This window comes from Zonotrichia leucophrys, chromosome 5 (assembly GCF_028769735.1).
Source record: "Zonotrichia leucophrys gambelii isolate GWCS_2022_RI chromosome 5, RI_Zleu_2.0, whole genome shotgun sequence".
Classification (NCBI taxonomy): Eukaryota; Metazoa; Chordata; class Aves; order Passeriformes; family Passerellidae; genus Zonotrichia; species Zonotrichia leucophrys.
Genome location: NC_088175.1, coordinates 11,423,491 through 11,447,705, shown reverse-complemented (window position 1 = coordinate 11,447,705; position 24,215 = coordinate 11,423,491). Strand labels below are relative to the sequence as shown.

Below are 24,215 nucleotides of genomic sequence, written 5' to 3'. Positions count from 1 at the left end.
AATACATGCAAATCCTTCACTGCAGCAAGACTGAATAATGCAAGTTATGGCATTCATCTTCTCACCACTTACATTTTTTTCTTTCCATGAATTTGCTGATAGGGTCCATAATATCTTCATCATTTTTAGGCTTGTCAGAAGGGGGCACCACTGCCTCTCCATCTTCCATATCATCCTCATCAGTATTAAACCACATTTCCTCCTCATCCTCCAGGGTTCTCGCATCCCTTCTGTACCTGTGGTTTCTCAAAATCGAGCGCATGCTGCAGAACAGGAGGTTTGAAAAGCTTAGATTCAAAAACCAACTTATATTAATAATCAAACTTCCACTTGACACTCAGTGACACCTTACAGATCCATACATTGCAGAGCAATAAAAACACTAGCAAATCCTTCCCTACTGTGAACCCTTATATTTTCAACAAAATATCATTAAAAATTTCTCTGTATAAAGAATCAAATAAAGTACAACTCTGCTAACAGCACATGCAGACAACTCAATCAGTACAAAATTCTGTACTGCATATAAACAGCGCTATTAAAAGTAATTTTAATAAATCTCACTGAAGGGTTGCATTCAAGCTTGGTTTACCAGTTTGCATTGGTAAATAAAAAGTTGTAAAACAAAGAGCTTAGAAACATACACATATTCTCTGAAAATACTTTGTAACCTGTTAGAATTTCGGGTCCAAGAAGTTAAATATGACTCCAATTTTAAGTAGATACATTGAAGAGAAAGTTCTCTGTCTGCCACATCCACTTGTTACAACTTTTGGTCACTTATCAGTATTCATTTTTCAGAGCCTTGGACATGAACTGCTACCTCTCTCTCCCTGTTTGATCTATTATCAATGTTGATTTATCTCAGCTCTACCTTCCTTTTCTCTTTTCTCACAGCAGTATTATGGTCTTGGAGCAGAGAGACAGGGATGTGGCCCTTGAAAAATGGGGAGGAGAAGTGGAAGAGACATTGAAAACATTTTCATTGCTAGATGTTGATTTTAACAGTCAGTTTCCAACAGCAGCATGAAACTCTTGATGAAGCACTTCACAGTTTACTGGATGAAATTTCATGTTTTTCAGAAAGTGTCTGTAGTGGTTTTGGTTACTGGGATCAAAATGTTAATAATACAACCTAGGCATCTGCATTACTGAGTGCAGGAAAAAGCCAGAAGGGAAAAATCAAAACGTTACAAACTACTGAGTAAAAATGCTAAATGCACTTTTAATAATAAACCTAGTTGTAAGTAAGTTGCTTGCCAACATTATCATACATCTATACATACTGCATCATTTTACATTTTATTTAAACTCAAGTTCTGCTAAGAGCACAAAACTATGGCTTAAGTAGAACTCTAATGAATACTTTTATGGCCTGTGTCCACAACACACTGGGCTCCTTCCTTACTGAACTATTCTTTGCTAAAATACGTAAATAGATTCTTGTTATTTGTGCGTTTTATTATTTCTGGGTTTTCACTTTAAAAATCCCATGCACTGTGACAGGACTTGTGCAGCCACCACAGCAGATGTAGGAAGAAGGCTGAGCTGAAGACCTCCTGAAGCTCTGTTTTCTGTTGGATAAACTCATGCAGCACAACCACTTAGCTCAACTTAAGCCAAGAAAAAAACTCCAACTTCACTTGCTATAGTGGATGGAAATTACTGAAGAGGGCAGCTGGCTGCTCTTTCCCACACATGAATGAATGTAAGCAAGGATCACAGCCTTGGATTTCACAGCTGTTTAAGTGATATGCTTAGCTGACATAAGCCAAAATAATAACATCTCACTTTTTACACCTTAGCACTCAAACTGCAGATCCTGTACATGCTCTTGAAAGTGCTTCAGTGTTTTAAAATAAATCTACACTTATAATCTCATTTTAATTGTACAACTCTCAAATTTAAGTATTAAGAAATCTTGTGGCAGGAAATAAGTCTGAAATGTCAAGATATCCTACTAGGACTAATCAGAATTAATTTTCATGTATTTTCAAACTAATTCAAGACAGGAAAACAAGAACAGATCTTGCCAAAATTCTTATGAGTAACTCATCTGTTCACACAAGCAGTCGTTTTAATGAAACTAGACATAAAGCAAAAATAAATGGAACAAAAAGGCCTAAACTTCCTATTTTTATACATCTCAACCTTTTAAACTTGAGCAACTGTGTACTAAGGAAGGGAACTTTTGCTCTGTCAAACAGAAAGACTGATTCAAGCTTTGCATCAGATTGATTTTTACTCCATCAGCAGATCTAACAGGGACAAAAAGCATTCTCTGAAAATTTCTTTCTATGTTCTATTCCTCAGGCATTTTGATAAAGCTTATCTAAATATCTACTCCCACAACTAGAATGAAGGGAAATCTGATGTGGAAATTTTTGAAGGAAAAATCCACAGAATGGTAATTCACAACTAACAGTCTTTCAAATTAGCAGTGGAAATCTGTTATTTAGACAAATCAACTTGGTAGAGATACTTGGTAGGCTTCCAGCCTCATTAAAGTACTGCAGATACGTTTAAGATATGATAAATTAGCATTATGACTGGGGGTCCAGCAACTAGTGTTTGCTGAAAAGTCTATAGAAACACATTTGAAAATCACTTTTAATCAAGTAAATTCAGCAAGGCTTGAGATGCAAGCAGGAGTCTAAATTACCTGTATTTCCCAGAACAAGAGAACAACCCACCAGTAGTCTGATAAGAGAATTAAAGCATCAATATGCTATTAAGAGCATTTAGTGTATTTTACCTGTCAAGTTTTGGATTATCTTGTCTTTCCCTTTGTTGCTCAAATCGTAGCTTCAGTCCTTTGAATGTCTGCACATAATCTACATCTTCCAGTGCCTTCCAGTAATTTTCAATTACATGAGCTGTTAATGATTTTATATCTTCCTACAGGAAGAAACAAACATAAAGTGACTTATTTTCATTCAAATAATTTATTTAATACAATATAAAAAGTATCTGAAATGAAAATGCCATAGCAAGCACTGTAGTAATTATGCAAAAATGAGTATATAAGTGTAATTAAAAATCTAGAGCCTCAAGTATTTGATTAGCAAACAACATAAATTTTCTCGCAGTATCTCCTTCAAAACATTACAGAACCTAAAGCCTGATAAAAACTGTACCAAACCCAATCCTACAATGTCTTTCCTCTGTAACTGAGAGATACTTTTACACTGACAGAGCACGGCATGCAGTCCCCAGGAGCAGGCTGCTGCAGCCAGGGCTCCCTGTGGTCACAAGTCCTGTCAGTGAAGCTGCCCAGGGTGGGCTCCTCCCTGCACAGGGCCTGCTGCAGCACAGGCTGCCCCCGGGGGCACAGCCTCCTTCTGCAGCCTCACCTGCTCTGGCCTGGGCTCCTCCCCAGCCTGCAGGGGGATTCTGCTGCACCACAGAGCTCCAGTGGGCCACAGGGACACAGCTGCCTCACCACAGACATCACCATGGGTGCAGGGGAATCTCTGCTCTGACTCAGCCAGTGGCACATTCATCTGGAGCCAGCTGGCATTGGCTCTGCTGAACACAGGGCAAGCTTCCAGCAGCTTCTACAAAACCAGCCCTTTAGCCACTGCCCAGCACTGCCCCTGCAAACCCAATACACCACGGTACAAGTCACGACCACCTATACAGGTGAACTTTTCCACAGCTTTAAAACCAGTTTTCAGTCAACTCTTCCATGATGATCAGGTCATCTTATTCTTGAATTACCTTGAGTCCCAACTCAAAGAAGAGGTGATCAACACTACAAATTTCAACAGGTGACAGTGCATGGTGACTTACTCCTCCACAACTGTCTGCACCCTAGCCTGGGCCCATTTACTACATTTACAGTCTGTACAGCACCTTGCCAGAATCTGGATGCAAACAGCAGCAAGGAAATAGTACTGTGCAGACAGCCAAACTGGCATGAATATTTAAGACACTCCCCATGGAAGGAACGTGGTAGCACTCCATTAAAATAATCAAAAGAGACTGGTACCTCTTCTGTATAATTCCATATTCCATTGAATTGACATTACAGAGCACAGCTAAATTTGATGGGTTTGCAGCAGTAGTTTCTAATTACACTCCTGTCATAACAAGCCCATCCAATCTGCATGATGAAATTTGATTAGTGCTGCTTTTGCAAATCTGGGTACTGTGAGTACAGTATCAAGTGAATTTAATCTCCAAGTAATGGTACTGTTTCAATGTAAGAAAGAACATGTACAAATATGTAACAGTGATATAAAACAAGGTTCATATAAGTACAGCATCCTATGGTCCCATTATGATAGCATAATTTAGGGCAAAAGCAAAAGAAAAGTAATCTTGAATTACAAGTCTAAACAATGGAGTAATTATCCTCAGCATATACTAGCACTCACCACTCTGATAAATTCAAACATCTCTATTATGGCAGAGTTCATCAGATTATAACGGGAACCATTATTTAGAAATGCTTTGACCACGGGTTCAAACAAAAAACTTTTCATTATGTAACGGTTGTAGAATTCATCCTTCAGCCCAATTATCTTTCTCTTGAAACGAAGGGCACCTGAAACACACATGTTGTCAAAAGAGTTTTTACATTTTAAAGCAAAATTGCAGAAATTACTCAGCATTATTACAGCAATTTACAGCCTCAGTTCATATACAGCAATACATTCAGTCCTTCTCTGCTTCTCAATAGTCCTGACTACACTGCTGAATATTACTTAGCAGTTCTATCATAAAGGAATCCTCCATCATAACTGCACAAATGAAAACACCTCTGTTCACTGAAGAATCCATAAAGTATTGTTCAACTATAACACTACCAACATAAAAATCTATTTTCAATTTTTTTTAATTACTTATGGTAAAGGTAAAACATTTTCTCAGTGAAAGAGCTCAGAAATTTGCTTATCATCCTTATTATTCAAATGTTTGTTTAGATTTAATTAGTTCTATCAGATTAGAATAGAAATTATCTAATTTTAAAATTGGTAAATGATCACACACATAGTAAGGCAAGGGCTTGATTTACAACAAGTTTAAAGCTCTTCCTGAAACTCCAAAGTGTACACAAGTGAGAGAATGTCCATGCATAAAGAGAACGTACAGTATCACATGGCAGCACATTTTGCTTAGCAACCATGCGTACAGGTTATTTGGCTACAAAATGTAAAAGGTACTTATTGTATGGCACTGCTCAGGCAACTGAAGGCTTTGCTTTTTTAACTCTATGTGCACAACAGAATCACAGAGAAAATCTCCTACTTGCCTCTAGAATTAAGTCTGCTTTGACACTACTGAGCGGAGTGTGACCAAGAAACTACCAGCCTGAAGAGAAGCACACTCAACTTCTGTGCAGTTTAATGCATTCAGGTAGCCATAGCTCTAATAAGTACCTCTGGTAATTTCTACTAAAAAGCCATCAAAACTTACAATGTTCTCTTAGTATATTCAAAACTGACATAACATCTCTTAAATTCCCCTCTCCACTGACATGAAGTAAAATCCCTTCTTTTTTTAAGGATAAAAATGTATCTATAAATGCAAAATTATTTACTAATAGTAGCTGATATAACTATAATCTAGTATGAGAAACACAGACTATAATGGTAGAATTTCTGTATTCAGTAAAAAATTGTCATGATCCATGAACAGTTTTTTTCCAGCAGAATGAAGATATGTATCAGTTCACATGCACAAAATTCTAGTTTATTCCTTAGCTTTCAAACTTACACAATGCCAAGAAAGCGTGCTTTGAGGCCATGAGAACGAGTACCCTTCGCAGGATATCTTTGTTAATAATGTAGTTTTTTATGTGATAGGTATGATGTTCTACACAGAAAGTTAGCAATTCCAGTATTAGTGCCAAGAGTTGGGCTGTCTGAAAATCATCTGTAATAAAACAAAACCAAAATAATTAAATGTATCTGGAATACTGCCTTCAGAAGATAACTTCAACTGCACTCCAGTAAACATTTTTACTGTTTACAAGTTTTTTTTATTTTTCCACAGACATTTTATGGAACATGCTGCAGAATATGTTTAGTCTTTAAGACAGACATTTGTTATGGATTGAATATTTTCTATGAACACAGATAGGACAGGAAACTCTTAAAATATGGAACCAATTACATTTTTCTTAAATTGGTGTTTGAAGGTTCAGAGTACAGATCTTAACCCTAACAGGTGTAGTCAGGCTTATTTAACCAAATCACATTATAATGTCCACAAATGCAGATCATAAACAATTTCCCCATATGCAGTGCCTTGACTAAGCTAACAGCAAAAATGTGATCTCTAATGCCTTTTAGCTAAAGCAGTATGCAAGAAATACCTTGGGGTCTTTTGACACTTGTAAGAACTGCTGCTAGTAACCAGCATGAACAATTACTTCATCACTGGTCTCTGCTTTCTTAGTCTGCTGAAGAAACAACTCTGAAATTCAGCACACTTTCCCAGGGAAAATGTTGTAACATTTCTAGTAATCCCTGACCTTAAGAACCCATTCAGACATGATTAGAAGTCTGAGTCAATGAACTGCCCCATGAGTTCCTAAAAATTGTACAAGTATTTTATTTTTTGCTAAAGCCAAATTTTTAGCAAATGTTGTTCACTTCTTAAATCAGGTCTCTCTGCAGAGTTTTGTACTTATGCATTATTCAAATGACTAAACATTGAATCAGCATTTTACTTTGAACTATGTTTCATAATCTCAGACTCAATTTATTTAGATGGAAAATGTCCTTTGACAATTATTCTAAACATTGACATTCAACAGCCTTGATGTGCCCAAAATGCAGTGTCATTACCTTTGCTAGGTTTGTCCTCTGTAGTATTGGCCAATAAAGGGGCTGTCAGAACATGCATACAATGTTTGTAGAAGAAACCCAAGAACTCTGTCTTTTCTGTTTTCTAAGGAATGAAAAAAAAATATATGCAACATATATCATCAAATACCCTGAAAAAATCAAACAGAATTTCATTTGAAGGTATTTACTTACATTGGCAGTGGCAAGCATATTTTCTGGATCAACTAAAGTACGAAGCAAACCCATGAGTAGCACTGCTCCTCCAAGTTCTGGATCTGTGTCACAAATCATGTGTTCTATAATGAGGTTAATGAGTAATATGTCCTAAGAGGGGAAAAAAATAATCAATTAAAATGCTACTCCCTTGCACCAAATCTGAAATTATACAATGCAACAAGTATCTGTGAACAGGTGAACTCACCTCACCTAACAGAACTCTTTAAAACACAGCAGTTCAGTGTCCTGTTATCAAATTCCAAATTACTTCTTTGAAACTAGGGCTCATGGCATTCATAGTCGTAAATATACACCAGTAACTTCAAAGCCCAGTAATTTCCAAACCAATACCCCCATTTCTGAGGACTCTTTACTTACATCATCATTCTGCTGTGCTTCCTGCATGACAAATTCTCGTACCATGGAGGGGTTGTATTCAACCAAATATGAGAATATATCAGTGGCTGCACTTCGTACTTGTGCATCATCCATACCCTGGAAAAGTCAAATAAAATCATTCTGTTTTCTTGAAAGGGTTAAATGAACCAGAAAACATACAGCTTTAATTCCTTCTCAAAAATCACACCTAACTATTGCTAAGACCAGATTCTAAAACTAAGTCAACTTGTACTTCTCTGTAAATTTGACAACAGCTGACAAAATAAATTTTATGGTTTCCCTGCCCTTTGATCTATTTCCCTATTTTCTAACTTATCTAGATACCAAAAAGCAAGCAAATCTAGGAAAGCAAATAGGAAAACAAAAACTGAAGAATGCCAGGGTACTTACCAATGTCATATTGTAAAAGCTTTTAAAGTTTTACAAAAATATTTTGAACATTCTGAATCTTAAGCTAGGACAAGCCAAATGAAGCAAACAAAAAGAAAACCACTTGCTGAAGTTTGTGCTAAAGTTAATTTTAAAAAAGCCTCTCTGAAGATAAACAAAATTGTTATGACAAATAGAATTAAAATGACTTACCAATATGACTTCTAGTGCAGGCAGTATGCCCATATTTGACAAAGTTTTGAAAAATGCATCTCTGTTTTGAGGTTGCAGTGTTTGTGAGAATGCACAAAACTCTTTCAGAAAATTTACCTGAAAATCAGGAATATACTAGTTTAGTAATTAAAAAAAAAAAAAAAGATTCACATGTCACTTTGTGGTAACTGTCACATATTTTACAGATTTCTTACCAATTCCTGTCTTTTCTCCTCATCTGTGGCTTCATCTGTTAGTTGTGCAAACAAGTCTGTCAGAAATTTTTCATCTTCCTACAAAAGCAAAACAATACCATTTGTTTATTTGACAGTATCAAAAGGCATCCAAGTATAATATAAAATTCTTCTAGACCACGCTTCCTGGAATGAAGGGAACATATGTTTGTACATTGTAATTAATCACACCAGTATCAACTTTCTAATTCAATTTTCAAGTAAATTAATATGCATCTTGTTTTTGAGCTTTAATCATGTTCAGCATCCCTCTACCCCCAGAACAATTCACTCTCAATTACGTTGTTTGTTGCCCTGCCTTCTAGTTGTCCTTTTTCTACTTTCTACTGCAACTCTCATTGTTTTGTCTTTCACTTCTTCAGCTTCCTTCCCCCTTGTCACATGCCAGTCCCCCTAAACCACACTACCCTTGGTCAGCTGTTTATATACATTTATAAACAACGTCCCCCACACAGACACAGGCATATCTTTGGAATGTTATTAGATCTCTGAAGCAGAACAAAAGCAAGGACACAATGAAGGGAAAGCTGCCTAACAGCAGGAATGAGGCGAGCTTCCTTCCCCCTCACTGTTGTGGAAAGGGTGAATTTTAGAGAGCAAATCAAAACAACTGTTCCTATTGCATACAGAATTTACTGGGCATTCTGGCCGACAGCAATCAAAACCCATTCCATTATTTTCACACAGCTGTACCTTAGCAAAACTACAAACAGCTCCAAACACATTACAAATGTGTATTTAGATTGAAAGAAGGAGCAATATTTAGCTTCCCATAACCTTTACAGTTCCAGCAACTAGGAGATTATTGAGACAGAAATAAACCTTCTCCCATCCTTTTCCCAATGTTATGCAGTAGTAAAGCAGCAGCAGTAAAACTGCTTGAGAATTGCAGTTGCTTGCTCCAGCACATCAGGTACTAATGCATTTTTTCAGAAAGCTGCCACTGTTGTTTCTTGTGAAGTCAGTAACACATGGATGTGCAACATCCCTCCATCCCAATGCCACAGTGGCACAACTCCAAGCTGCCTTGCTCATCTTTGCACTGCATAAAGCAAACCCACCAAAGTACTTCAGATACACACACAAAAACCTTCTAGTGTTGTGAATTCCCTCAGTACCTCGTTGAGGCTCACCATGGAGCCCTGCTGAGGAAGTGAGTACCTCAGTTCTGACAGCACACCGTGCTAAGGCTGCCAACAACACAATCAGCATCTCTACACGGCACTGCACAACACACAAACCCACAACAGGGTGGCATGAGCCACTGTGTCTCACTGCTCTGTAAGGTAAACCTTACATTTAGAATGTGCCCCCTTTTCTCTTGTCTGATGCTGAGCTGTGCTCCTAACCTGACCCAACAGACAATGAAAAAGAGTGATTTCTGTACACAAGTTCAGGTGCTGTTTCAGCGACTGTTTCAAGTCTCACCTGAAGTATACCAAAATACACTCTGGAGGATCAAGCACAGATGGAAATTTTGACTTCCAGGTATCAACAGTGAAATATGTTCAAAACAACTATGAAGGTATTTGATTTCAAGAAACATACCTTAAGCTTTGATGGGCAAATGCAAGGCTGTTTGACTACCTGCTATCCAGCTGTTCTATGGCTTTCTAAGTTTTCTGTTCTAATATTTAACTCATGAGGCATCACAGGTAACCTAAGTAACCACAGTAGATATACTGACATATTCAGTCACTGAAATTAAAAAAAAACAAACAAACAAAACAAATCCCCATAAACCCCAGTTTTTTTTAAGAACATGCAGGTTCTTTTCCATGATTAGCAGGGCATTTAAGAGAAGGCCACATAGTTTGATTTCATTTCTCTTTTCACTATTTTGATCAAGATGTAGAACTAATCTTATCTATGAAAACTACTGAGAACATGCATGCTTATCCCCAGTTGGAAAGCACAACCCCTATTTCCCTTCTCACTGTGAAACCAACTTTTCACCTCTTCCATGATATCTGAGAGAAAGTGCAAGTCAACTGTGGGATCTCAGCACCTCAGGACTGAGGTGCCGAGTCACCGAGACCACCCTTGGGGGGCTCGGGAGTCCTGGAATGTTGCCAGAAGTGTCTGGTGGCTGGACTTTGATCCTACACAGGAGACGACACCTGTATGAGGATAGGAGGATTTCACCAGGGTGAATGGTGAAGGGATTAGTTAATTAGAGAGTGAAACACAGGGTTTAGGATTTCTGTACAGGGGGGTTTAGAGAAGTAAGATGGAGGAATTGGGGCATGTCCTGTCCTTCTTCTTCTCCTCCATCTTCTGTGGTGATGGTGGCACTTTGGGATTGGTCATTACTAAAAGTGCACTGGGCAATAAGGGTGAAAGGTATTGGGGAAAAATGATAAATATTGTACACGTAACTTTGGGTATAAAGATAGGTGACCGCCCGGAGGGCAGGGGAGTGTGCTCATGGCTGGCTGCTGAGCAGACCTCTGTCGGGCCGAGAGAAAATCTTTTAGATAAACAATTAATAAACACAGAGACCGAGAAAAGAACTGAAGCCTCTTCTCATCCTTTGAAACGCGGGCTGCCCCAAGGCCACCCCGGGCCTTTCCAGGCCATCCAAACAGCCGAAAATTGGACAGTCAACTATCTTAGAGTGATCACTGTGAAAAAATAATGGAAACTTCAGCAGCAGACAACCATGGCTCCTACGTATGTAAGAGTAGTGTATCTCTGGGGGGAAAAAAGGTATGCAATATTAGGCAAAGTATCAAACTGGGGGGTTTCTGTTCTGGAAGGAGGAGAGCCCCTGGACTGGGCTGTGTGGGTTTCATTCATGGTCTCTTCAGTGTCCCACTGTTCTGAATTTGCAGACCTTCAGTACATAACTAATTTCCAGCATTCCAAATATAGACTACAATACAGTATTTTACAACTCTGCATTAAATATAATACTGAAACATATCTCCATGTCGTGTCCTCTCTCCAACTCCATTAAATACCTTGCACTTTTAAATTAACAAGATTACCTGAAATCCCTAGGCTCCAGAACAACCATGACCTATTTAAAATTGGACAAATTAAGATGGATCTGATGACTGAAACATCCCACCCTTGCATGGATAATACACAGTAAATGGCACTTACTCCAAGAAAATAAAAACAACTTATTACTAGTTTCACCCTTTGGGCTTAGCCCTGAAAAGCATTCAGCATTTATCTCATTCCAGATGCTAAATGAAAGGCTGCTGTTCATGAGAGAAGACCCAGTCCTCTCACATACATAGAGAAAGTGTCACTGCAAATAACATTCTAAGTATAAGATTCTCTCTCTCAAGCTGTAAAATTACTGACAAGGGCAATATATCTAAAGAAACATTCCTGAACAATGCTGCCAAGACCCAAGGAAATGCACAGTCTGAGAGCAGAGTTCACATATTTTAGAAGTCAGAAAGCACCAACACACAGAATGATAGAATTACACCAATTTGGATCTTTTTTTTTTTTTTTTTAACTTGCAAAAATCCCTCCATGTATGTCTGTGAACACAGTGCAAATGCATCATTCTCTGCAGCATGTGGTCTTTTCACACAGACAACTATCAAAACACACTTAGCTCTACCTTAGCAGCTGTGAAGGTCACAACTGTTTTCCAGGAAAAGCAAACTGCAAATAGCAGTTTATGATGTAATTGTGGATTCTAGGTATTTTCCCCAGGCACAGAAATTATCAGAAGTGCAATACTTAAACTATGTGCATACCAGACACTAAGTATATTCATTTCTGCTTTTTAAGATCTAAGTAGATGCTTCTAGATTTAATACATTTCAAAGCTCATGAAGATAAAAACAAGCCAGGCCAACTACTCACTCAATTATTTATGACTTTAAAAACCAGAAAACTCACAGATAAGCTGTCACAAAAAAGGACACTATTTACATTTGTGATTCAACTTCCAAAGTAGCCCTTCTCCTCCTGAAAGGCACTTAAAAAAAGGATTCTTCAAAACCAGGTCTCTCTTAAATATAATTAACATTCAGTTATCAGGTATTTTTGTGTCTGTGATTACAGATGAATGACATAAAACATACTTTTCTCAAAAAAAAAAAAATCAAAGAAACTCAACACCATCCAAAGTAGAAAGAGAGCACACATTCCATACTATATTCCACCTTCATATTCATTTTGGGTAGAAACACTATTTTAGCTCATAAAGTGAAATTTTCATAAAATATTACTAGCAAACAGATAATTACCACTTCAAACACACATTCCTTCCTGCTACCACACAAAAGATTTCTTAGTTTAAAATCCCCTTTGTATCAGACTGCCTTTCCACACATGCCTTCATCTGCACTACCTTCACTTGGATCAACATGCTGGAAAAGGAACGACAGCCACCAAATGACTTTTGGAGTTTCTGAACATGTGACAAATCATTTTCTACAATGAAGAAGTTAATCCCAAAAATCACAACCATGCACCACTTGCAAATGTCTTCCACCAAGTCATTTCCCCCAGAAAGTGGTATCATTTTACACTTTATTGCAAGGTGAATTTTGCTGAAAGTAAATCTCCAGCTATTCCTGAGCCTACTACTATAAGAAGCAGACTGGATTTGGGCAAAACTACCAGTATGCACTTACACAACTCTTCCTCCAAAACAACTACAGATAATTATGTTTGCATCCACAGGACTCTATTCAGAATAAGCAACTATCTGTAAAACCACTTTCAAAATTAAAACCTGCCTATCATTACACACTAATACAGTAAAATGTACAGATATATCTAAATACCTGCAATTTTTTAGCTCTTGAAAAGGGATATAGGGCCTATCAATAATATGACTTCTGTATTTAAAAATTCTGATTTACCAGTACAATAATACCATCTGATCACTGTCCTACCAGGCACAAAAACTACTTTAACATATGTCAAATTTTCCCCTTCTGCTCTCCACTTTCCTGAAAATTAAAGACCTTGAAGTCTAAATGCACATACCCAAAAGCAATCCTAACAATATTCTTTATTCTGGAAGATAAAGATATTGCATGATGTTGCTGACAAAAAGAACACACCAAGGATAAAAGGGGGAGAGAACAGAAGGAAATAGTGTTTGCTCACTCTATGGCGCAGTTTTGCAAGATTTTTCTTAATGAACTAGTTAATAACACAAAGGGAAAGAACTGGTGGCCTCCAGTGTGCTCATTAGGATGTATTTTTAAATTGCAAAAGAGCGTCATACAAAGCAAGAAACACCACTTACCTGTCCCACCCCCACTCAAAACTTGGCCAACTCCATCTTTCAGCAAGTTCCTGGTGGCCATGACATCTCAAGACTACAACAGGCTGGACCCCAAGCAGTAAGAGTAAATTAGGAGGGGCTGAAATTGCAAAAAAATGCAATTCATATCTTATACATATCGTACACACTGTGAATGAGAAAATCTGTAACTGAGTAATTTTCACAGCAGTTAATTCTGCAGTCTGGGAATACTCTTTTCATGGCTTTACTATTCATCATGCAACAACAGTATCTAGTTTAGTGAGATGCTGACATGCTCACTTAAAATTACCTAGCTTACAAAATTAAACCACAAACAAACTTACCTCCAGTTCTCAGAAAAGCCCATCAATATAAGCATACTTTTATAAAGCTCGTGAGCAAGCTACCTTCATGAAGAAGGAAGGAAGAACATGGCTCATAACCCTAATGCCAAAGGTTACCTATTTTCTGGTTTTTGTTTTAGCACAACAGGGCAACAGTTATTTTACCTAGCAAAGAAAGCAAAATGAGCAAAGCAAGTATCTTCCATGACTACTGAATTTATTTTTTTAAATACATGCAAAGTCTCTCTAATAAAGCAAGAACTCTAAAGAATCAGCATATTCTCATCTTCAATATTAATTACAACTGAAAAACTGACTTTAAATGCCAGAGACCTATGGCCTATCTTGACAGTGAATGCCTTAAACAAAACACAGTGGTAGTTCTGAGTGAAGTCACTCAGCTTGTCCAGAAACATAAGACACAATCTGCAGAGTCTTGTACAAACTGCTATTCACCTCTCTGACACTGCAGCCTGGCTGAGATCACTGCAATGACAGAACTGTAGGTGCCACTCTGGTTAATACACAGCCTGACACAGAAAGGTCTCATTACAGCTCACTTCTTTTCCATGATGTAGGTAAGAGTTTTTCTTTTCTGTTCCTTCACAGCCAGAGAAAGAGAGAGAAAAGAACAGAATACCCAACAACTCAGCTGCACACACATGAGTTGCAGGATGCCATGGGATATCAGCTACCCAGGGATCTTACTTTTTATCCTGCCAAGTGAAACTTCCCAAAATGACATCTCTTTTGTCATATCCTCAATGATCCAAGAGAGACAACCTAAAGTCAACAGCAGAGGCATTAAAATCCTTTTTAATTCATCTACTAGGAACTTGAGACTCATCCATGGCTTCCAATAAACTACCACAGGCAACCCAGAGTCTTTTCAATTAAAAATGACTTCTAAAAGAAACCACTTCTTAAGTACACATGTAAGGTTAGTGAGCACCAAGATCTCAGAAGATCCAAAATAACAAATGCCAGGAACTACAGAGAACTACACATCCTTCATGCAGCAACACCCTCTCACACACACAAGTATTGTAACGGCAGCTACAGGAATGCATGATGTTAAACCACACACAAATGGAAGAAAGCCCTCAGGAATTAGTTACAGAAGTGAAATCAACAAAATCAGCCCTTTAACTCAGTTCTTAGAGCATTATTTATTCTGTGTAAAGAAACAGGAACAAATAGTATCATATATTTCATACACAGACTGTAGGAATGGGGGATGAAATGAAACCAGAGTGCAGAGATTACAGAAAAGTGCAACCTGGCCTATTGCTTTATGAATAAATAAATGCCAGGTAAGTAGGCTGAAACCTTGGGTTACAGATACATTGCAAGAACTTGAAAAATCAATCAATCAATCAATCAATCAAGCCTTTTAAACTCTTAGAAATGCAATGGACACATAATTTGCGAGTCTTTTTTAATTCCCTCAAACCCAAAAATTGATCAACGATGTCAAATGATTTCTAACAGATTCTTACTTAAAAACTTAGGGAGTTCTCCCTCCTTGCTAGAGAGCTGTACTGTGAAAGTACCAGGAAATGCAGTCCAGCACAGGGTGTATTATCTTTTTTGTGTGCTCTCATTCTGGGCTCCTCAAAGCTGTGGAAAGCACTTCAACAATTCCAAAGCTTTATCTAACTTTGAACTGCAATGTTAATTCTTCTGGCTCCAACATACATGAAGTATACTTCATTCTCAACCATAGAGAACAGCACTGAAGACAGCATTCAAAAATCAGCTGTCACACAACAAACCAAAATCAGATCTGAGCCTTTACTTCAACTGTAAACTGCAACTAACAACACAAAACCTTGTCACTGTAACTTAAACCCACACTACAGCTATTAACCTAACACAAGTTGTAAGAGACAGAAAACAGGAAACACATCAGTCTTTGGTCCTCACTAAAGTTATCTCAGGATATCTGCCTAACACACCCATCATGATTCTGCAGGATCAGACCCTCTTTTTCCTTGCCCAGTTTTCTTTTTTGAAGCCCAAGATCTCTCTCAGAATCAGCCACTGTCACCAAGACTCCTGAAAAATTCTTCCCCTCCTCCTCCTCAAGTCAAAATATATAATCTTCAGAAATTTGCTTTTAGCAACACTTGCAAAGAGGGCAAGACATTTTTGAGCCAACAGTCATACTGGATGCTCCAGCTGAGACCCCTTAACTGAGTCTTTTTCAACATTCTCTCAAAGTCAGACTTGTAAACTCCTTCAAAGGGGCAACTCCAGAAGGCTTCAGGCCTTCTGACTGTTTTAGACAAGCAACTGTGACTTTGTTTACCAAGGACACACATCCAGACATGAACAGTTTGGTTCACCTGGGCATAAGCTGGGGCCTGGTTCTACTGAAGATGCCTGAGGTGTTTCACCTGACAGATTAAAGCTCCAAGAGAGCAGATTAAATACACATTAAATAATATCAGTATTCTGATAACCGAGTGTGATGGAGGAAAAGTTGTGAGGCCTAGTTTTGACAATTATTTGTTCTATGAGCTTGCAAAAGGAATTTTCACTCTCCTTTGCTATATATTTTCCATGAAACTATACAGGGTACATCCTGAGAGTCAAACTGTAAAGAAACATGATTAAAGTAATCAGTATCACCTAACACTTGGTCCATTTCTCCAGATCAGACAGCCCCTACTAAGACAGTGACTATTCATTTATTAAACTCTGGGACAAATAAGATAATTATCATTAACTTCAACAAACCAAAATACATGTGCTGTAACACTTTGCTGAGTTAGCTGAAAGCTCCCCTTACAGAGATGTGCCACCAACTTCTAACACCATTCAGAAAGTTCATGGCTTGGTGCAGAACACCCTAGACATTGGTAAGCTATGTAAAGCACCAAATAATCTCTTCACATTTGCAGTAAGACATATTTCATGAAAAACTGGTAATTCCAAGCACCATTATTTAGGGATTTTTTAAGACAAACTAAAAACAACATTCAAGCATCTAAAGTGGTCTTATGTTCTGAATCTGTACTTTCCAAACAGCTAATTTAATTTATTTCAAAATTAGCAACAGCTACATTGTGGTAGGAGATTATATTGTGAAATTTAGGTAAAGTGATTTTTTCATGGTAACATGACAAAAGATATCCCTAAGTCTAGTGACTAAAAAGTCCCAAAATACAAACCAACAACCCTCAAAACTCCTATTAAAATCAAAGCTTCAAAGTGCAAACAGTACTGTTCATTCCAAAGAACCTCATTCAATATTCTATAGGTTTGCTCCATTTAAATCAGTTGCACAGCATCTAGTCCAAATCCAGAAATTAAAGGATGGGTACTTGACAACTCAGTACTCAAATCCACGCCTCTTCTGTCACACTCCACAATCACTTACAGAATCACAGAAGTGAAGGTGCCACCAAAGCACCTCAATCTTTCCAGGAATAATCACCTGACTTTCTTTGCCCAAGCACAAGTAAGAGACTGAATTTATGAAACTTACCTGTAGCATGCCAACTATTTCCACTTTATTAAAAAAGATGAAAGAATGAAGAGTTGATAGCATATTTTCCTCAAAAACTGAGGGAGTGGGTAGGACCATATCTTGAATATACTGTACTCTGTATGTCTGATGTATTTTTTGCTTCAGCTCTGGATCAGATATAGGTATCACCTCTTTAAATTTTGCTGTTTTAGTCAGAAATTCCCTGTGTTTCCGTGACTGCGATAAAGACGGATCATATTCTAGGCATCCAATTACATCCATTATACATTCCTCGGAAAACATGACTTCAAAAAGTGCAGTTCTGTTCAAAAGGAAAATTCCCTTAATAATTTCATATAAGTGGTGTAGTCCTTCAATGTTCTCCAAGTCTTCGCACACGTGAAAAATTTCTAAGAGCTTCTTGATGTAGCCCTCGTTTTCCAGTGCCAGGGCGAGTTTCTCGCGGCGCAAGGGGGAGGGCAGGGAAGACGCCACGAGCTCCGCGATCTCCTCCAGCCGGCTGAGCTCGCACGCCGGCAGCTCCAGGCCTGGCGAGGACATGTCATCAAAGCGCTCCTCCTCAGATTCATCAACAAGATCCTGAGTAATGTCCACTGAAGGGTCTTTGCCTTGAACCTGCAAAAGGAGAGGGGTCAAAAAGTGCAGTTTAATTTTACTGTTATCTGAATGCTTTGTAAAAAACACCATTGAAGTAGCGCACGTTTTTAATTTGTATGGGCAAAATAGAAATGCAAATCTAGTCTGACATTAAGTACAGCTGGTATGGAAAATGAAAGAGACAATGAGAAGATTTCTTCAAATAGAAAGTGTTGGGAATTTAGCTGCTAAGGACTGGAAAAGTACAAAACCATGGCTAATTCCAAGTCCTGCACCTGCACAGATAGCAGTGTCCTTGGGCCTAGCTGTGGTATAATAACAAACAGTGAAAGAGACATGAGAAAAGAGAGATGTAACCCCTAAGGAATGAGGATGAGTTAATGCTATAGTTTAACCAATAGATTGCTTGGCTTACAGAATATTCATAAGCTTATTACTCGCTGTATAAGTGTCTGATGCTCTCTTCAATAAACGGAATTTGCTTATCACTCATATTGAGTGTCTGAGTCTCCCCTCACCGACAAATAGCTCAACCCCGGCAAAGGCCCTCATTTTTTTTCTCTGTGACAAGAAAGCTTTATAGAACTGTTTCTACATTAAACATTTAACTTTATTTATTTATTAAAATGGAAGGAAGAATAAGGAAAATACCTACATTTTATGGGTACTTCAAATAAAACCAGAAATTTGCATTTATTGATATGGACGGCAACTTCTTAACAGACTACTGAACTTCTTAACAGACTACTGACCTGTTTGTTTCCAGCCTTATTCTCTGCAGACAGATTTTCAAATGCAAATCAGCATTACATTATTCTAGTGATAGCTTTCAACATTTACCTATATGCTATTAACTGCTCTTGATGCTTGTCAAAGCTCCCACTATCTCAAACAGAGGAGAGAGGCCAGCCTTGCTAATTTATCTGTTTTCAGTTCTGGAGAGCTGCAAGTCAAAATCTGTTGCTGTGCACTTTCTAAATACTCAACAGAGACACGGAGTCTTCTCTTAAGAACAAAAAAGCTCAAACCAACACTGACAAAAGAATAGAGGAAAACTGACTGTCAGAAAAATAATGCACAGGACTTGCAAAAATCTCTCCAGAGATATGAGGAAACTGTGGAAAGTATGAATTAGTAAAAAAATGCACAGATGCCTGGGCAGCAGAGTGTATCAGCTTTAATGACATCTTAATTTTAGCATCTGCTTGGATTCTGATGTCAAATTCAGAGAAACACTGCTGAGTGGAGCAGTAGAAGGTGCTGTTGTTTTTATTCTTGAAATTCAGCAAAAAAAACCCTGGGAGAAATAATGCCTCATTTATAACAGCAAGCCTATACTCAGAATGGTGCTAAACCCCACATATTGTTCTGCTTATAGAGCAGCAACCACTTTCTCTATAAATGGTATCAAAGCTTTCCTTTTACAAGTTTTAATGACAGAGGAAGCTTAAGAGCTATAAAGTACACTAGACACAATCTCAAAGCATGGCCTCAAAACAGGATATAAAGACACTGGTTTCCTACAAAAATAGGAGATCTTTACATCAGGGTGAGGAAACTGGGCTTCTTATCTGGGTGTTTCCTAAGAACAAAACTTCCCCCTTTCCCTACTTTGTTTCTGACCCCAGCTTTTGGGCCATGACTGCTAGGGTTCTTGGAAATGTTTCTGTACTTATCTACATTTTGCTGAAAAGACTAATTCTTAAAAAAAAGGAATAATCTATACACATGTAATTGTGAAACCAGATTTCTTTTGCTTAGTTTCTGAAATTACTAAGAACGAACTTCAAAAGGCAGAGTGGGGAGAGCTAGATGTTTGTTAAGAACAGAAAGAGAGTGCAGAGAGAGATTTAGAGTAATTTAGAGAAATCCCACATACTGCAGCCCAGAATTAAGAGAAGTTGTAATGCTTGGAAGGGAAGAAAAAGCCCAAACAAGAACAGAGAAATGAACTAACATCAGTGAATATACTGATTAAACTCTTTAGTTTCAGTAGTTAATACCCAACAAGTATTACTCACAAACAGCACTGATTCAATGACTATACAGTCACCTGGCTGTAGTGGTAAAACACATGTTAAAATGCTATGTATACATTGATTCTTAAAACATTAAGGTGATGATACAGGGATGGAGCTATCTCCTACTATCAGATTAATCAAAAAAGTTATGTTGAGTAGCAAGACCTGAAAATGCTCTAAAAAGTACCCAAAACTTAGATTAGGTCTGTATTAAATTTCTGGAGGAAGGAGAAAGTTTTTAAATTGAAAAGTGCAAAATTTGGGAGAGCTGGCTATAACAGTAGTTTTTACTTTCTATCTACTATTGTTCAAACTCTCAGAATAGCCTGTAAGCTTTGAACACAAACATTTGGATGAATTAGATTGTCTCCATCTTACTTACCTGACATATTTTTTCCCATATTTCATCACAACCTGCTTTTTCTTGAAAGCTAAGTGCCAAATCATAATTTTCAGCTTCAGACCACACAATCAAGGTATCCTTTAAAGAGAGGAAGAGTATTTTCAGGCAATATATTTCAGATTTTATTAACCTAAATAGTGTTTAAAGAGTAAAATTTTAAATTAAAAACAGCCTGACACCTAAATATGACAAGACACTACTGCAATAAAAATGTAACCATCACACTTCATAAAATTTTTATATGTTTATACAATTAAAAACATTCCTGCATTAATCAGAAGAAGTTCCAGAAATACATAAAAAGTCTTTGTTCTTATTTTATGTGACCATAACATTGTAAATCTCAAAAATTTTGACCTAGAAAATGCACTTGTACCTCAGTGTATTCTCTAATAAAAGACAGTAACAAAAGCAACAGGTTTTGTTGGGTTTGTTAGGCGTTGCTTTAATGTTTCATTTGGACCACATAAAACTGTACTTCTTCTGTAGGATGAAAGTTCCAACTTTTGTTTTTCATTTTTGTAGGCCCCAGAAGACACTCTGCTAATGCACAGAGCAGCTGTTTAAAATCCAGTCCCAAGATGGCTACAGACTTGAAAGAGGAGAAACACCACAGTTCCCTGCCTGGGACCACAGGCACCCACTGCACTGAACCACGCCTGAGAGTTTTACTTATTCCAAACTACAATTCTGGAAGAAAAATACCTGAAACTACTTCTAGAAAAACTTCTAGAAACTACTTGAAACCATGCTTAGCTATGTTCACTTCCTAGACACCGAAGCCTTTATCAATTTACTAGGATAGTTCAAGAGTTTATCTGAGCCCTCCTATTGCATGCAAAATTAATATATGGAAGTGGAAGCTGTGCTGCAAGCAGCAATGGCACACACACTGACAAGGGATTTGATGGAGTAGGTTACAGAGAGTCTACTAAGTAACTCTAAGAATAACTAAATAGAAAATAAAAATTAATAAAAGAAGAAAATAAAATCAGCATTGTGTTTATGTATTCAATCAAGTTTCATTGCTAGTCTTTTTTCTTCCTGTAACAGCTGAAATACAACCACAGTAAATACACACAGCTCCATGAAACTGCATTATTTCAGCCAAGTGCTAAACCATGCATTCACTCATTTGGACAAGAGACATGGGAATTTTTCTTATACATAAAATACAGAATTTCTACTTCATTAAGTACAGATTTTGCTTAGAGTGATATTAAAATGAATACTGACAATCAAAAGAAACCTTACCTTTAGATTTTGATATGCACTTACTAGAAACCACCTTAAACTAAACTGTTCTCTAAACAGCACAATCAGCCAGCTCCAATGGGACTGTCAAGCAATACAATAGAATCAATTTGCCATTACCAGAGCAGCTACACTGCTTCAGAGGCACTAATGGCTTTACCTTGTAAATGGCAAATAGTTTACCTTTTCCTTTTCCAAAGGGCTGAGGAAGAGGTGGTACACAGAAGAAGGGGATTTAGGAAGACCACCTCCAAAATACAAAAGGAAGAAAAAAAAATCATAATTAATAGTTTATTCTCTACAAGACAGGCCATGGAGCAAATTCTCTGGTAATAACAGATTGACAGCACCTGGTACTGCTGACTCCAACAGAGCAAAAAAAATTTGTCTGCAAAAATCTGAAAAGTGAAGATCTCAAAAAGTTTTTCCCTTTACCATCTTTAAAAACCAGTATGTACCGTACTGCATGTTAAATGTAGGTATCAGGTTCAAATTCTAATACATTTATCTCTCCAACTGTATTTCTACTGCAGTCATTTTCAAGGCCACTCTCTCCTTAGCTTCACACTGAGTAGTGCTTACTTAATTAAAAAAACCAAAGCAACTCTAAGATTAAATTTTAAGTAGACCCTAGCAGAACTTGCAACATTCCCATCTAATTACATTTCCATCCAGGTGAAAGTAGTTAGATTTCTAAGCAAGTCATTTCCAAAAGACCAAAATGTATTTTCTTCTTGATAAAGAGCACAACTAACAAATGGGGAAATGACTAAAAGAACACTATTAAGGGCAGTGCTATTTACATTAACTGCTTAAGTTTAATAAACATAAGCTCTGAGTCTCTGAATAAAATCCAGCAACAGATCAAGACAGAGAAAGGAAGGCAGGCAGAGAAAAATGAAAGAGAAGACAGAAATTTAAACCTGTTTTTGAAAATTACAGTCACAGATGTAGAAAAGTGTATTTGGCCACAGCATGGCAATTTTTCTCTTTAACAAGACCATCTACTTCTAAACATGGAAGCTCACACCTCCATATAGTCCCGGTTTTTTAGTTATTTCTTCTTTGAAAAACAAAACAAAACACTGCTTAAAGAAATCATTTGAGCAGCAGAACAATCATCTTTCAGTTTGTTTTATCAGTATTAGAAAAGTGGTTTCCAATTGCCAACATTAAAATTTGAAATTATTAGCATCTGTTGTCTCAGCACAGATGGGTTTCATATACTATGGTTCCTCAACAGAAATCAACCAACTGCTGCTCTCTGGATCTTTAGTAAACTGTATTTGTTTGTACAACCTTTCTTAAATGGAAGGGCTTTTAAAAAGAGAACATGAAACAAAAAGCACTTCACTCTGTTGTGCAATATACAGTTTTGTCTAACTTTAAATTCACTGTTAAATGCAGACAGTTGTGACTATAACTTCATTTCAATCCTACAAAGCTTATAATAATCAAAAAGAACAGTACAAGACTTATACATGTATGAAGAAATGACTGAAGGAAATTCCAGATGAAGTTAAAGATAGAAGAATCACATCAATAACAGTCTACTTTCTGATTATTTTATTGAAAGAAATCTTTGTACATGCTTGATCTGACATTTCTTCAGTATAAATTGAGTCCACTAACTACTCTGGATCTCTCAGCTATGGAACTGGAGTTTCTGTTGCTTCCCAATGTCAAATATTATTTCTTGAAACTTCCAGAAAGCAACTGAAATTTCTTAAGACTGCCCCCTCCATTCAAAGAGAGAACGGGAGTAAGGATAAATATGCTTAGTAATAGTGGCTATTGGTTAGAGAGGTAAGGAGATTACACCTTGGTGAGCATAAAATCTTCATTTCATTTGATTCCCAATAGCAGTTCTGGCTCAGATGGAGCAAAGACATCTTTGTTGCTGCATTTCATATAAAATATTAGCATCTGCACACAAGGAACTGGATGGGATAATTGAAACATCTAAAAATTGCTCTTATCTTGTTCTTTATGTAAACAATTAAAATGTGCAACAGCAGTATTAAATCATAGCTACACTGTGTTAACTGTCACAAACCTGGACAAAGGTTTTATTATTGAAGGATCTTATACTGAGTTCTCTGTGACAACCTCAGCATTCCAGCTCCTCGTATTTTCAAGATGCATCACAGTTCTTGGCAAGATCTTTTTTAAACAGGGTGATAATCAGGAGCTATTTATGTAGAGTTCATGATCTTATTCAAAGATTGAAAAATCATTTTCTGCTTTGCAAAAAATATCTTGGCAGTAGTGCCAGTTGGAGGTGTCATCGCTATCTTAGTCCATACAAAATCTGCTGTCTCCTTAAAACCATTTACATGAATTTGTTTTCTGTTACAATAGTGCTCATTATGATTGTGCATATAAAGTGAGAAATTTAAAAATTTAACCAAAATTTCGGAGTATGGCTTCCTTTTAGGAGACCTATGTACTTAACACTCCCTTAAGAAGGTATCAATCATTTCTATGGGTGTAGGATAGCTTTGGACACTCTAGTTCTTATAAGGACACAGCCTGAGGCAAAAATTCAGAATACAATCGGTGATTCCTGGGCTGCTTCTCTCTGCTGGCTGCATCACGCCCCATGAAGCAAGTTCTGGTTAG

The 24,215-nt window shown here is 37.4% G+C and overlaps 1 protein-coding gene across 1 annotated transcript in view; it reads right to left on the bottom strand.

The window, feature by feature from the left end:
* PPP4R3A (protein phosphatase 4 regulatory subunit 3A) overlaps positions 1-24,215 on the bottom strand; it is a 42,062-nt gene that overhangs the window by 3,301 nt on the left and 14,546 nt on the right. The window contains exons 3-13 of the mRNA XM_064714638.1: positions 20,319-20,417; positions 17,316-17,933; positions 8,210-8,287; positions 7,995-8,111; positions 7,392-7,508; positions 6,990-7,121; positions 6,798-6,900; positions 5,722-5,880; positions 4,380-4,549; positions 2,756-2,898; positions 73-263 (exon numbers count right to left, since the gene is read on the bottom strand). Coding sequence (XP_064570708.1) covers positions 73-263; positions 2,756-2,898; positions 4,380-4,549; positions 5,722-5,880; positions 6,798-6,900; positions 6,990-7,121; positions 7,392-7,508; positions 7,995-8,111; positions 8,210-8,287; positions 17,316-17,933; positions 20,319-20,417 — 1,927 coding nt within the window. The remainder of the gene's footprint in view (positions 1-72; positions 264-2,755; positions 2,899-4,379; positions 4,550-5,721; positions 5,881-6,797; positions 6,901-6,989; positions 7,122-7,391; positions 7,509-7,994; positions 8,112-8,209; positions 8,288-17,315; positions 17,934-20,318; positions 20,418-24,215) is intronic.